Raw genomic sequence first — 14477 nt, forward strand, 5'->3', positions numbered from 1 at the left:
TTCCTGTTAAAAGGTACCTTCCTGCATGAGCACTTCCGCAAATCTTCACTTGTCAAAGGTTGGAAATTCGTGTTTGTTTTCAACTGTTTTTCATTTCCCCTTGTGTTCTTATTTCATGGCTGTGTTCACACAGCATAAGGAAACAAATCCAGAGATAGGCTACATTTGAAAACAGAAAGAACTGTGTTTCAACTTGTTACATTTTGTAGCATTCCAAATGTGCTCAGACCTTAATTGTGTGAAGAAGGAGCCTGATGCTATAAGGAGTGAAATTGGTTTATTACCTGCACTTACAACCTTCTTACTGTCCTCCTTCATTTCCATTCCTGAACTCAGGCTACAGTATTGGACTTCTAATCTCACCTGGGTAGTGGCATGCTCAGCGCAAAGGTTTGACAAGGTGATGGTGGGCCAAGAAGAGTACTGGCATGCCTCAAGAAAATACTGTATTTGAGGCTTTGGAAAAGCAATGACTGGTGCCTCCTGCTTTTGCAGTCGAACGTGGGGTTGTTTTTCTGTGAAGAATAATTTCTAGTCAGAGGAAACCATTTGAAATCCGTGCCCTCGTCATCATGAGAAGCTCTGTAGCTCTAAGAACAAGATAAGCTGTCCAAAAGCTTTTATAAAAAAATCAGGATACCTAATTGGGGATTATGTTTCACATGAAGGAATGGCATGGCCTTATTTTACTTCTTTTTTTCATTCCCCAGTGGGATCTACCTGTCATTTGTGCTTCCGTAGCTTCTGTGGCGACAGCATTTTAATGAGAACTCAAAGAAAACCAGAGTTTGGAATATCGATATGGCAATTGCATTGCCATATTTGTTTATTTACTGATTACACGGGCACACTCTGAATTTCTTCAAATTTTATTTTATTTTTAAATAAACCTTAGGCAGACTGACTATCACATAACCAAGAATTATCTGTGTTAAAGAGGAGCATATAGTTTTCTGGTGTTTGAGTTGTTAATTGGCCCCATAGGAAAGCACGCATCCATTTGTCTTTCTTGGTTACGTATACCAACTTAATGTTTGTAAGGAAAGCTTTTTACATTGAGAAATGGAGCAGATAATGTGGCAAATACAAAGTCACACTTTTGGGCAGCTGAAATGTAGATGTTGAAAATGCCCAGCTGAATTACGGCAATCCCCCTGCCATTTACCTCTATTTACACAGTCTTTAATTATGTGATCAGCTCATGGTCTCTCATTATTTCTTTTTCTGGTTTCAGCCTTTGGAGATACGGCTTCAAAATCCACCACAGATTTCTGAGATGTGGAGGACAGAGGCTATGGTCTGATGGATCTTGATGAGTTTCAGGGTCCTATGTAGTGAGCATAGCAGAAAGAAGGAATATTTTAAGGTTAAAGGTTCTTTTTGCCTAGGGAAATTGTATCTGTGTGTATCCCTAACTCAGGGAAATCTAAGAGGGTTTATTCCTGAGGAATTTTCTTTTGGCCATTTTCCTTTACAGTTGCCCCTCTCTTGAGGCCTGAAATGATTAGCTGAATTTAAGACACTCATTAATACTTTTAATTGAAATATGCCTGAGAGAGAATTTGGTTCAGCCTGAAGAACAGGAGACTCCGGGGAGACCTTATTGTGGCCTTTCAGTTCTTCAAAGGGGCCTATAAGAAAGTTAGGGAAAGAATTTTTAGCAGGGGCTGTTGCAACAGGATGAGGGTGATGGTTTTAAACTAAAAGAGGGGAGATACAGGCTGGACATGAGGAAAAAATTCTTTGCAATGAGGGTGGTAAAACACTGGCACAGGTTGCCCAGAGAGGATGTGGATGCACCATCCCTGGAGACATTCAAGGCCAGGCTGGTTGTGGTTCTGGGTAACGTGATCAAGATAAAGATGTCCCTACTCATTGCAGGATGACCTTTTAGGTGCCTTCCAATCCAAACTATTCTGTGATCCTATAGTGGGAGTTAAGTTTAAATGTCTGTCCAAGTGTAGGCTGCATTAAATAGGAAATCTTAGTTTTCTTTATTTTTAAAATGACATATTTAAATATTTAATACTATAAATTGCTTTTGGTAGGGCAATATCAAAGTTTGTCCTGAACTCAACAAGTAGTATTCGGAAGTCATAGCTTTTGTTTGCTAGTGATCTTTTTGGTCTTAATTTACTTGCCAAGTGACTTTCAATTAAGAAAGGACACTGTACATGTTCAATTCAAGCTGACTTCAATGTCACATAGCCCTGGTTGGCAACATTTTTAAGAGATAATTTTAATGTGCTTCTGACGGCTTATGTTAATGAAGCATTTAAATGAATGTTTCTAACACCTAGTCTACTTTTTATTGGAAGTAGTTAAAATTAGACCCATTACGAGGTCTTATTTACCTCATGAAAATATGAAACTATTAGTGTTTTGGCTGCCTCACAGGCTTAGGATTGAAAGAGTGGATTTGCCCTCCATCTCGTTTGATTGGTGGTATTTAGTTGCCAGTCATTACAAGTCATTGAAAAGTGCTACGTTGTGCTTGTATGTCAGTGCATCAGTCTTTTAGTTTGATTTCATTTACATAGTGGGGTGAATTTTGTCCACTAAATCTATAATTTTGAGGTAGTGGAATTGCTGAGGATTGAGGTGAGAGGCAAGGCTTCCATGATACACAGCATTTGTGCCCTCATGTTCTCAAATCTCAGTCAGGTTATATAGATAATGTAAAGCTTTGCCACTGAAGAAGAGAAACTTGCCTCATTTTTTACAGTATTGTGAATATGACAAATGTCATACCTCCTTTGGTGAACGTGACTTTCTTGTTTTACTGTTTTGTATTAGCTGGCAAAAAGTAGTCCCCTGGAGGTCTGTCTGAGAATGCAAAAAAGATGACAGCTCTCCAAGCTAGGGTTCAGGTCAGTCAGCAAAACGCAGAGGTCAGTGATTGCTTCTTGAGGTTTGAGTAGGTTGCTTTGCATTTTCTCCCTATGGATACAGCAGGTTCGTATCTTTAAAGGAAGTGTTATTTGCTATTAGTAGTTGGCAAAGCTGCGCTACTTTACTCTCACTGGATAAATGGGCCCTACATTTTTAAAATAGTCAAGTCTGGCAAAACTGCACTCTGCCAAGGATGCCATAATATAATAACATACTGCAGTCTAGATTATGGTGCAAGAGATCCCTCTTCTGATTCTTTTCCCATTCAATTTTAGTTGAACTTATAAAAAATGTGATGGGAACTTTAACCTTCACTCAGTATTTGGAACATCTGTCTTGGCTATGAAATACAATTCAAGTGTTCTTTTTTATTACTATTATTATTTATTTTAATTAAATATGATATTTTTTCTGGCCTCGGTGTGAGGGACTGGTGCCAGATTATAGATTTCTCAGTATAAGTTGGTCTTATTTAATTTTAAAGGACACTTGCCTTTGAAACAAATAGTACCTCTTTCTCATGACTGTATTTTGGGACTCATACTCTTGTCGTCTTGCCATTTCCACTTATTTTATGTGTGTTTATCCTCTTTGACCTGCTCTTTTTTTTTAAAAAATGGGTGGTTTGATCTTGTTTGGCATCTATACATGTGATGCAATTATTATTTCTAATGAAAATTGAGGTCCTTCTGTTACAATTACAATTACAGTTCAAGCATTTGATGTCCTCTTATACTGTTCTTTAAAGCAGTTAAATTGCTATCATAGAATCATAGAATAGTTAGGGTTGGAAAGGACCTTAAGATCATCCAGTTCCATTTTGTTCATTTTTACCTCATTGTTAAAATTGTGAAATAAACTGTAGTGTCATTAAGTGCAGTTAAAGGGCATGGACACTTCCTGTGTCCCTTCTGCTGGCTTTCAATCTTTGTACTGTAAGTGCTGCAATTTAGAGAATTCAAGGCAACTGACAGTATGCTATGTGTATGTGTACAGCTTTTATTTATGTTCATACATATGTATATGTATCTTGATACATACTCATGCTCTGGAGTATCCTTACGTGGAGTACTGTGTGCAGTTCTGGTGTCCTCAACATGAAAAGGACATGGAACTGTTAGAAGAAGTCCAGAGGAGGGCCACGAGGATGATCAGGGGACTGGAGCACCTCCCGTATGAAGATAGGCTGAGAAAGTTGGGTCTGTTTAGCCTGGAGAAGAGAAGGCTGCGTGGAGACCTCATAGCAGCCTTCCAGTATCTGAAGAGGGCCTATAGGGATGCTGGGGAGGGACTCTTCATTAGGGACTGTAGTGGTAGGACAAGGGGTAACGGGTTCAAACTTAAACAGGGGAAGTTTAGATTGGATATAAGGAGGAAGAAGTTCTTTACTGTAGGGGTGGTGAGGCACTGGAATGGGTTGCCCAAGGAAGTTGTGAATGCTCCATCCCTGGCAGTGTTAAAGGCCAGGTTGGATGAGGCCTTGGGTGTCATGGTTTAGTGTGAGGTGTCCCTGCCCATGGCAGGGGGGTTGGAACAAGGTGATCTTAAGGTCCTTTCCAACCCTAACTATTCTATGATTCGGTAATTCTGTGATATACATATCTTTTTCACTGTTAATATAGAATTTGAGTTTGGTTTTAGATAGAGTTTATTTCACTGGAATTTGAATTGAGGGAAGATGTGTGTAGTTGCTAAGGAAAGTTTAGTTTCCTCAACTGAGTTAACCAGCTTTACAAAAGAAGAGTATCAACAACCCTAGTCACTTCATGAGGTGCAACCAGTTGCAAATGCCATTTCTGCCGGCTTAAAGCACCAATTATTTTATGCTTTGGGTACACAAAATCAAACTGATAGTTTTTAAAGGGCACTTTATTCTGTCTTTTTGTAGCATCCTCAAATGTTTGCTTTGAGATCAAAGGGAATATATTTTTTGCAGTTTTTGACCTTTTAATAGTCCTTCAATTTGCATTAAAAACTTCACATAAGTGACAACTCATGTTTGCTGTCATTGACCTAGTAGAATCTAGCATGTTATTTCGAGGGGGGGGGAAAGGTGATTATACCTTCATTAATTACCAGAAAAGCCATTATAAACTCCATTCTCAAAACGTAATGAAAGACAAATAGTCTGCTGCAATACTGCCTAGCAGAACTAAACATTTAAAGCTAAATGCAAATGTTAAATTGAGAACTGCTACTCTGACCTATGTTTGTTATGCTGAAGTAAATTGTGGAGGGACTCAAAACCTTGCCTAATAATGCCTTATGAATGGCTTAGATTTGCTGGACTAGTGAGGAGACTTTTAATTTTAAGGAGTGCTTTTCTTTAAAATGGTATATTTATTTCTGCCATATGTCTTTAAAAAATTTGAGCAATCATAACTACCTTATTTCCTGCAAATCTGTGGGGTTTTAAATAGTAATTTACTATTTAATTAATATTTATAATGTCTGTAGTCTGTGGTTGTTTCTAGAGGTAGCTGGTCGTGGTTTGTCTGCTCAGTATGTTCTGGATCTGGTTCTGTCCATCGATGATCCATGCTAGAAACAGGTTCTCATCTCTGTGGATGCTAGTGAAGCATTTGACTCTTTAGACACATAGGAAACTGTTTCCTTATTTAGAGGATGTGATGGAAACAGTGGTACTGAGAGGGGAGGGATGTTAGTAGTGGTGGTGGGTTTTTTTTTTCTGGAGGATGGTGTTTGAGCTCATCTTTGGGCTTGATCATGTTGGATGGTATCTTTAAGCATCGTAAGTGTTGAAGTTTGCTGATGTTAAGGCGGGGAGCTATAATTTGTCTAGCAGAGCATCTGACAGAGGACAGGTTCACTCTGAGGTTTAGAATAATAGAACAGAAAGTTCAGGTAGATGCTTCATGGTGTAAGTGGAAAATTCAGCTGCCATTGTACATGGTGCTGGCAAAATTGCGTATGCACTGGAAACATGGTATGTAACTCATCAAGGTCAAGGAAGGTGACCTTCAGAGAGGATGCGTTAAACACCAGGGAATGACGAGTGTGGTCATATGAAAGCAGGTGCTCGGAGTTTGGTCTGGTGAAACCGTAGTAAGAGAGTCTGACTGCTGTCAGTAACTGCATCAATGAATAAATGCTGGAGAACAATAATTGTTTCAGCTGAGTGTCAATGGTGATGCAAAATACATGAGTATGAACTGATTATTAGTAAGTTCAGACCAAATATTTGAAAAAAACCCACATTATATAAGGGATGAGAACCTGAGTGTAATCTATAAAGTGACTTACGGTATTTGGGAGCTGCACTTGGTAACATAGGAGGTCACTTTCAGGTCTTTCCCCTCAGGTAAGAGAAACATTGCTAGTGTTTAAGCAGAAGTAAAATTCCTGGAATTTTGCTTAATTTGTAGAACTAACCAAATAAGCTTTCTGGTGTTGTGTAGAACTTACTGGCAACTTTACTGTACTTTTAGTATGCTTTCCTCTTAATACTGTGAGTACAACTTCACCTGTGAGTACAACTTCAATAGTTGGCTCTGTTGTCTTTATAAATATAACAATTAACACTCAATGCAGTTGAAAATTCAAAGAAGAGTCCATCTGTTTATGTAGCACTTTCAGAAGAATTATATCTAGAATTATTCAGATAATTTCTGTAAATAGAAACAGAAGTCTGCCTGCAGTGTATTCTCCAGTGTATTCTCACTGTGAGAATGAAGACCTTGGACTGTGAGAATGAAGACCTTGGGCCCACTGTAGGAGAGGAACTGGTTCAAGACCATCTTAAAAATCTGAACGTGCACAAGTCCATGGGACCTGATGAAATCCATCCGTGGGTCCTGAAGGAGCTGGCAAATGAAGTTGCTAAGCCACTGGCCATCATATTTGAAAAATCATGGCAGTCAGGTGAAGTTCCCGATGACTGGAAAAAGGGGAATATAACCCTCATTTTCAAGAAGGGGAAAATGGATGACCCAGGGAATTACAGACCAGTCAGTCTCACCTCTGTGCCTGGCAAAATCTTGGAGCAGATTCTCCTGGAAGGCATGCTAAGGCACATGAAAAACAACAAGGTGCTTGGTGACAGCCAGCATGGCTTCACTAAGGGGAAATCCTGCCTGACCAATTTGGTGGCCTTCTATGATGGGGCTACAGAACTGATGGACAGGGGTAGAGCAGTTGATGTCATCTACCTGGACTTGTGTAAAGTGTTCAACACTGTCCCACATGACATTCTTGTCTCTAAATTGAAAAGACATCAATCTTATGAATGGACCACTTGGTGGATAAAGAACTGGCTGGATGGCCACACACAAAGAGTTGTGCTCAATGGCTCCATGTCCAGCTGGAGACCAGTAACAAGCGGTGTCCCTCAGGGATTGGTGTTGGGACCAGTCTTGTTCAACATCTTCGTCACTGACATGGACAGTGGGATTGAGTGCGCCCTCAGCAAGTTTGCTGATGACACCAAGCTGTGTGGTTCGGTTGATACGCTGGAGGGAAGGAATGCCATCCAGAGGGACCTTGACACGCTTGTGAGGTGGGCTGATGCCAACCTCATGGAGTTTAACCATGCCAAGTGCAAGGTCCTACACCTGGGTCGGAGCAATCCCAGGCACAGCTACAGGCTGGGCAGAGAAGAGATTCAGAGCAGCCCTGCGGAGAAGGACTTGGGGGTGCTGGTCGATGAGAAAATGAACATGAGCCAGCTTCAGTGTGCGCTTGCAGACCAGAAAGCCAACGGTATCCTGGGCTGCACCAAAAGGAGGGTGACCAGCAGGTCGAAGGAGGTGATCCTGCCCCTCTACTCTGCTCTCGTGAGACCTCACTTGGAGTATTGTGTGCAGTTCTGGTGTCCTCAACATAAAAAGGACATGGAACTGTTGGAACAAGTCCAGAGGAGGCCATGAGGATGATCAGGGGACTGGAGCACCTCCCATATGAAGACAGGCTGAGAAAGTTGGGGCTGTTCAGCCTGGAGAAGAGAAGGCTGCATGGAGACCTCATAGCAGCCTTCCAGTATCTGAAGGGGGGCTATAGGGATGCTGGGGATGGACTCTTCATTAGGGACTGTAGTGATAGGACAAGGGGTAACGGGTCCAAACTTAAACAGGTGAAGTTTAGATTGGATATAAGGAGGAAATTCTTTCCTGTTAGGGTGGTGAGGCACTGGAATGGGTTGCCCAGGGAGGCTGTGAATGCTCCATCTCTGATGGTGCTCAAGGCCAGGTTGGACGAGGCCTTGGGTGACAAGGTTTAGAGCGAGGTGTCCCTGCCTATGGCAGGGGGGTTGGAATTGGATGATCTTAAGGTCCTTTCCAACTCTAACTATTCTATGATTCTAAATCCTGCTATTTTTAATCCCTTAAAAACCTCTCAAAATGTTACGGCTCTATCACCCAAATAACAGGAATAAGCTTTGAATGGAAAATAATGGAATTATTTGTTTGGAGAAGAGTAAAGAAATAACGTAGTAATTGATCTGGGCCATGGTCTACAGCTGTTTTGTATAAGGGTGGTCATCTTGTTGCATAGTCATTCACAAGACTAGTTTTTGTCAGAGTTCCTACAAGTTTCAACTTGGTAATGGGTTGCTGCTTTGCAGGCATTTGCCCAAACATTAAAGAACATACTGTAAAAAGGCTTCAAGGGGTTTGCAGCAGACTTTAGATCTCAGCAATTACATGAGTCGTGCAGAATTGTGTGCGAGTCCAGGACTGCAGTTAGAGAGTCATTTACACGAAGGAAACTTTCTGTTTACCAGTGCCATATGGAATTTAATACTTTTGCAAACAGCATTTTCAAAGCTTCCATAAGAAGGGAGTTGCATGCTAGAAGATCATCTGCCTCATCTAAGTAGGAAAAATATTCCCCTGTTTTAAAAAAAAGGAAAGAGCAGGAAGTGATGAGAACAAGTATTTTTTCATTTGCACTGAAAGCTTTCATATTTCACAGGGGTATTTGATTAATGTAGGTAAACTCATAAATGTACCACTGTATGGAGGCTGATATAGGAATAATAAAAGCATCACATATCCCAATGTCATATTTTGAAAATCTTGCAACTCTAAAGATATATTAGACTTGTGTGGAATGCACAGATGGTGCACACAATAATAGGATAATATTTGGTTGATCTGAGTTCCCGATTATTGGATAATTTAGTTAGGGTGTCAAAGCAATTCATTGTATCAAAAAAGCAGTAAATGTGAATAAGAAATGTTTTCTTAACGTTGATTTTTGTGCAAAGTATCTAAAGAACTCATTGTGTTAAGAATTTTTGAAGTATAAGGATCAAAAGAGAATGAGAATTTGTATTGATAACACTGATTTCTAAGGTCTATTTACCTATAATATGCATTAAGACAATAGGAAATGTGGTTTTAAATCAAACTTCAAACATTCGTGTCCTTTGTGACCCTGTTAAAGAAAGTATTTACTGGCCCTTTAGGCAAAGTATGGTTTATACAGCAGTACTCGATTTTCAAATCTATAAACAGGGCAAGTGGATAGGAATCCTTCCCCAGAAACCTTACCATGCTTTCTGTGTCTGTGGTATTTAGATGCCCTGTACCTTTGTCTACAAATACCTCCTTTCCTTTTCTCACAATTTCTCTAAGTTCTTGTATCTGTGTTAAATTATTGATGTCTGCAGTGTCATTCAGTTTAACAAGGGGTTGCTTTTTGGTTTTGAAATCTTGCTGCATCTTTTTCTCCTCCCTTGCAAATATTCAAGCAAGCGCTGCATATTTGGGAATTCTTCCTTTCAGGTTTTAATATGCATTCATCATGGGCCTGCCATGAAGTTATGACTTTTTCCCTTTTTTGAAAGGGTTAAATCTGGAAGCTCAGGCAGTGTAGCCCTCAGAGCACATGTGCATGAACTAGGTTTACCTGGTATAGGTGTATCTTTTTGGTTGTCATTCAATAGCAGTATGGAATATTTTTTTCTGCAGGTGTAAAATATTTGTCTCCAGTGATTTAACGGGAATATAAAGTGTACTGAATACATAACTGGAGGAGAGCAGATTAAGAATGAGTAACTTCCCTTGTGTACAGTTTACATCTACTTATTTTATAGAGAGCTTAATGTTAATGCCAGGCTACTGGGTATCTTCAGACATTTTTGTGAACTCAGAATATAATAGTTTATTTCCAATGAAATCAAATGCACCCAAATTATCTGTTAGCGTAGGAATCTAGTCTAGTATAGTGTGGTTCAGTAGTAATAAAAAAGACTTTTGCCATTGAGCATTTTTACCCATAATTTCTTTAATTACATGTTATTTGCATAATTTAACTGTAGACATCTGAACATTGCGCTAGCTAAGTGAATTGTCATGTTTTACTGAAAGACTCTGCACAGTGTATTCTCAGGACTCTGTGCCAGCAGCTAACTGTTCAGTATTTAAAACAATTGAGGTTTTGCATTGGGAAGTGTAATAGAAATGAAACTGGTACAAGAGGTTGTGTTACTGAAATGGCAGTGTATTAATTACGTGTACTCTTTAATACTTGCTGAAGCAGTAACAGCATAAGTGTCAGTCTATTTGTAGATTGGTCAAGGAATATTAGCAACGTCTTTTGGGCATATTTTCTTTTTAATTCAACATCCCGTTTGCTAGAAAAGTAAACTCATGTGGTTCCATTTTTTGTGTGTGCATTTAAAGAAATACTGTTAAAGAAAACCCATGTATCTTATAGGTACTCTTTATCAAGGGCAGTTATATATAATGAGTAACTCTACAGCCTAAATAAGTACTTTAAACAAAGATTTTGTTCTTAAACTACCAGAACATATCTTAGCTGTGAGATACTGCCAAATCAGTTAATACAGCAAATTATTATCAGTGCAAAAGGGATGAGATTTCACAATAGCTTTTATATCTGTCACAGAAGTGCTAATGAATTTACTGTATCAGCATATTTCTGACTGCTGAATCAGAGCTAAGTTCAAAGAGACCATCATTTAGATGCACGATAGAATCCCCTTATTTTAACTTTGACTCAAGGAAGTGTTTTCTTGTGTACTGACTCAATTATTTTCTGAGTCAATGAAAATGAGTCTTCAAATGAGTCCATTTGATGTAGCAACTTCTTTTTGTCCTGCTCATGCAGTAGCCATTTATATTAACCGGAGTGCTCCCGTGTGGGTAATACTTGGCTGGCTTTATTTTCCACAGGTTATGAATGTATCTTAAATACTGAGGGAGTCGGTGTACGCTTCTCTGTTCAAGGGTAATTCAAGCAAAGATGCGTGTGATACATTCAACTTGCTTCAACTGTACCTTGAGGATTACATAAATTTCCTGAATTAATATTTTTTTAATAGGGACAGTGACCTTTCCTGCTCTTGTCATTTGACTTTTGGATTCACTGCTCCTTAAAATTGTGTTGCACAAGTGAAAATGGCTCAAAGGATGAAATAAACCTAATCATTTTGCTGCCTTATAATAGGTAATAAACCTTCAATTTATTTCAAAAGAGGCCCTTCCTTCTTTGCAAACATCATTCCTATGCTCTCGAGGAAGAAAGAGGAGCAATTTCCCTACTTATTTCTGTCCCTTTTCTTCTTTTTCTTCCTCTGTGGGATAACAGAGTAATAAAGATTTGCTATTGATGAGGTTTGTGTGATTTCAGTTTCGGGCAAAAGGGCACGTTTTGGCATTTGGAGGCATCCTTGCAGGAGCTTTTGATTAAGATTCAAAATTTTTAGTCAGTTGTATCTGAAGATAAAAGCTGAATTACAGCAAGGATTAAAGACAAAAATATTACACTTAATTGCAGCTACTGTCTGTTGCATTTATTATAATGCTTTCATCAACAGCATGCATTCTGTGTGTGAACGGTAGTCATTTACAAATACAAGTTTAGAAACTCCATTAATTTGTGTTCTTTAATTTTACATCTGCAACACATCTATTTTAAATCACAGTTGTAACTTGCTTTTTTTCTGAATATAGCAAAAAAGGTGTTAATGTTAAAAGGCTGGAAAATTAAAAAATAGTTTCTTTCTTTAGTCTCAATAATTTGTGAGAGATTTTTCTTACCCCATGGTAATTTCTTTGCCTCCTGGGATGTCTGTTTTTCCCTCAGCCAGAGATGCTGGCAAATGCTTTGTTATGCTGGAGAAAAAATGTTCAGCTCTTAATAATTTATTGGTTCCTTTGGACCAGAGGTGCCAGTGGTTCTTTAAATGGCCACTGGTGTTTGAGGTCTTCAACCTCATCATATGGGAACATTATAAATTATGTATAATAGTATGTGCTATTCAATAAATATTTAAAATTACAGGTATTTTTGACTAAAATTACTTTATCACTTGAACAATGATTTAAGCTGTATTTTTTGGTTTTATGCGGTGACAGTTTTATAATATCAAGGAATAGTTGGGTGCAGTTTGAATGTCAGAGGGCGGCAGGCCAACATGAATCACAGCTTCTTTCTTTCTTTCTGAAGGCTGGAGAACTTTTTAATTCATCCATGACCAAAGTGGGGTTTCCCATTTTTGTTTTGGAGTGTCATCATTGTGTACATTGTGTCGTCTCCCTTGCTTAGGTGTATCCGTACTTCAAACTTCTTCAAATCAGTGTTGACGGTGTTTTCTGATGTGTAGGGAATGAGATTATATCTGTGTTCTTCCTTCATTTGCAAGTTGCTGTACTTGGGAAAATACATCTAACTATCTGTTGTACTCTTTTTGCAAACAGTTTAGTGTCTTGGTTGGCTTTGGAGAAGGCGTATCAATGACTTGGAGAAGGAATAGTCATGTGACTGTCAAAAAAATTGTTTTCCATTTTTTCCAGGAAAAAGGTGTGCATCTTTATAATACACAGCAGTGGTACATCTTGATGTTGCCTCTCCTTCCTGGGTCATCAGTCTTCCTTGACTCCTAAAGGCTTAGGTGTTTTATATAGAAAAACACATTCAATTTGAAAGGTGGTGTGTGTACACGTTCACAGTCTCTAGTGCTGTTATCTTCCAGGCCTAGAAGTGCATATGATTTTGTTTCAATTTGGGAAACAAACTTTATAAATACTAAAACAAATTTTGAAGCTATAATTGATTCGTTATTTATGACATAAACTGATTAATCACATGATGTTTTATCCAGGGTTGAAGTCTCACACTTGTAGTCCTTCTAAATGATGCTTCTAAAGCATCATGGCTGTACAATGTGGTCCAAAGGAATTTTGTAGAATTTAAATTATGTGCTGCAACTAGTTCTTACATTTATTTGCTATTGTCAATGCTTCATTTACATTGGATGATGTTTTAATTGCTGAGGCTTACCAGATTTTGAGATGTTGGGGGTTTACTGTGCAAGGTTCAGTTTACATAAAGGACTGCCAAAGAGTTTTCAGTTTTCCTTAGGTGTACTGAATTCTGAGTTTTATATTCTCCTTACCATTATGCGAGGTGGTACATAGCTTGCTTTTAGACAACATTGCTTTGTTATGCTCTTGATTGATCTTCCTTATCTGGTATAATTCAGCTGTTTATCTGGTTTCTTTCAAATAACTGAGATGTCCTGAACAGCAGGTGTGGAATGCTAAATGGAATTACAAAAGTCGCATTTAAAATGAGGAGAAAAAAAAATCTGTGCCTTTTTGGGGGGGGGGGGTTGTGATATTTCAGAGAATATGTTACATTAAATGTAGTCTAGAAAAAGAAGGAAGATTGCTACTTGTTGCATATCCTAATAAATAGTTTTTTGTCCTTTACAGGAACAAACGTTGGCTCTGAGGAAAGAAGGGATAGGTGTTGTGTTAGATTCTGAACTGCCTCATCTAATTGGCATTGATGATGATCTTCTCAGTACTGGTATCATATTGTACCACTTGAAGGTAAATACATACCTGTATTTAAGTAGCCTTTATATGCCTTGTCATTTTGTTCAGTAGACAAATTGTAATATTAATTTTCTATCTAAAACTGGTGCTCTTTACATTTTTCCACTATAGTTAGAAAAGCTCATTATGTTTCTTTGCTATGCGAGAAAAGCTCTTACGAGGTTGCAACTGATTCAATTAAAACATCTGTTAATTTACTTGTTTAGGTTATCCAGAGGTGGATGTTTAACATTTGTGCACGTGTATATGGTTTGTTATTCACCTTGTTATAAAGCTTGACTTGAAATCCAAATCTATATTAATTGCCTCAAAACCACAATGGTGGTTCTACACAGGATAGTTGAAACTTGAATTTGCTAATACTAATATTGTATAGTAATGACTGTGAGAAGTTTCTAAAAATGCTGCCTGATTTTTTTTTCATGTATGTGTAAACATATATTTTGTTCAGGTTACTCTGAGAAAGAGGGAGAGTAAATTATATCTGTCTTGGGGCAGAAGGGAGATTTAAATGGAAATAATGTATGTTTCTCTCTTAATTAGGAGGGCCAAACACATGTTGGCAGAGAAGATGCTATGACTGAACAGGATATTGGTATGGAATTTGGCATTTTTTTAGTGTTTTTTCTTCAGTTGTTTTTCCTTCTCTTAATGTCCCAATATGTGAACAAAGCTTCATGTTTTCTTCCCTTTTTCAGTTGTCTTTGTGTTCTTGAGTATTTTAACGTTTAGAAAATGTGAGAGATGAATTATGTG

General features: G+C 38.4%; 1 protein-coding gene across 8 annotated transcripts in view; it reads left to right on the top strand.

The window, feature by feature from the left end:
• KIF16B (kinesin family member 16B) overlaps positions 1–14477 on the top strand; it is a 141035-nt gene that overhangs the window by 52561 nt on the left and 73997 nt on the right. For all 8 annotated transcript variants that reach the window (XR_009725888.1, XM_061356269.1, XM_061356271.1 and 5 more), the window contains exons 13-14: positions 13596–13715; positions 14265–14316. Coding sequence is in view for 7 of the 8 variants with exons in the window: in XM_061356269.1 (XP_061212253.1) it covers positions 13596–13715; positions 14265–14316 (172 nt within the window). In the remaining variant the exon portion in view is untranslated. The remainder of the gene's footprint in view (positions 1–13595; positions 13716–14264; positions 14317–14477) is intronic.

The sequence above is a fragment of the Neopsephotus bourkii genome, unplaced genomic scaffold (assembly GCF_033783945.1).
Source record: "Neopsephotus bourkii isolate Nb327-2 ecotype Australia unplaced genomic scaffold, CSIRO-AGI_Nbou_v1 NB_845, whole genome shotgun sequence".
Lineage (NCBI taxonomy): Eukaryota > Metazoa > Chordata > Aves > Psittaciformes > Psittacidae > Neopsephotus > Neopsephotus bourkii.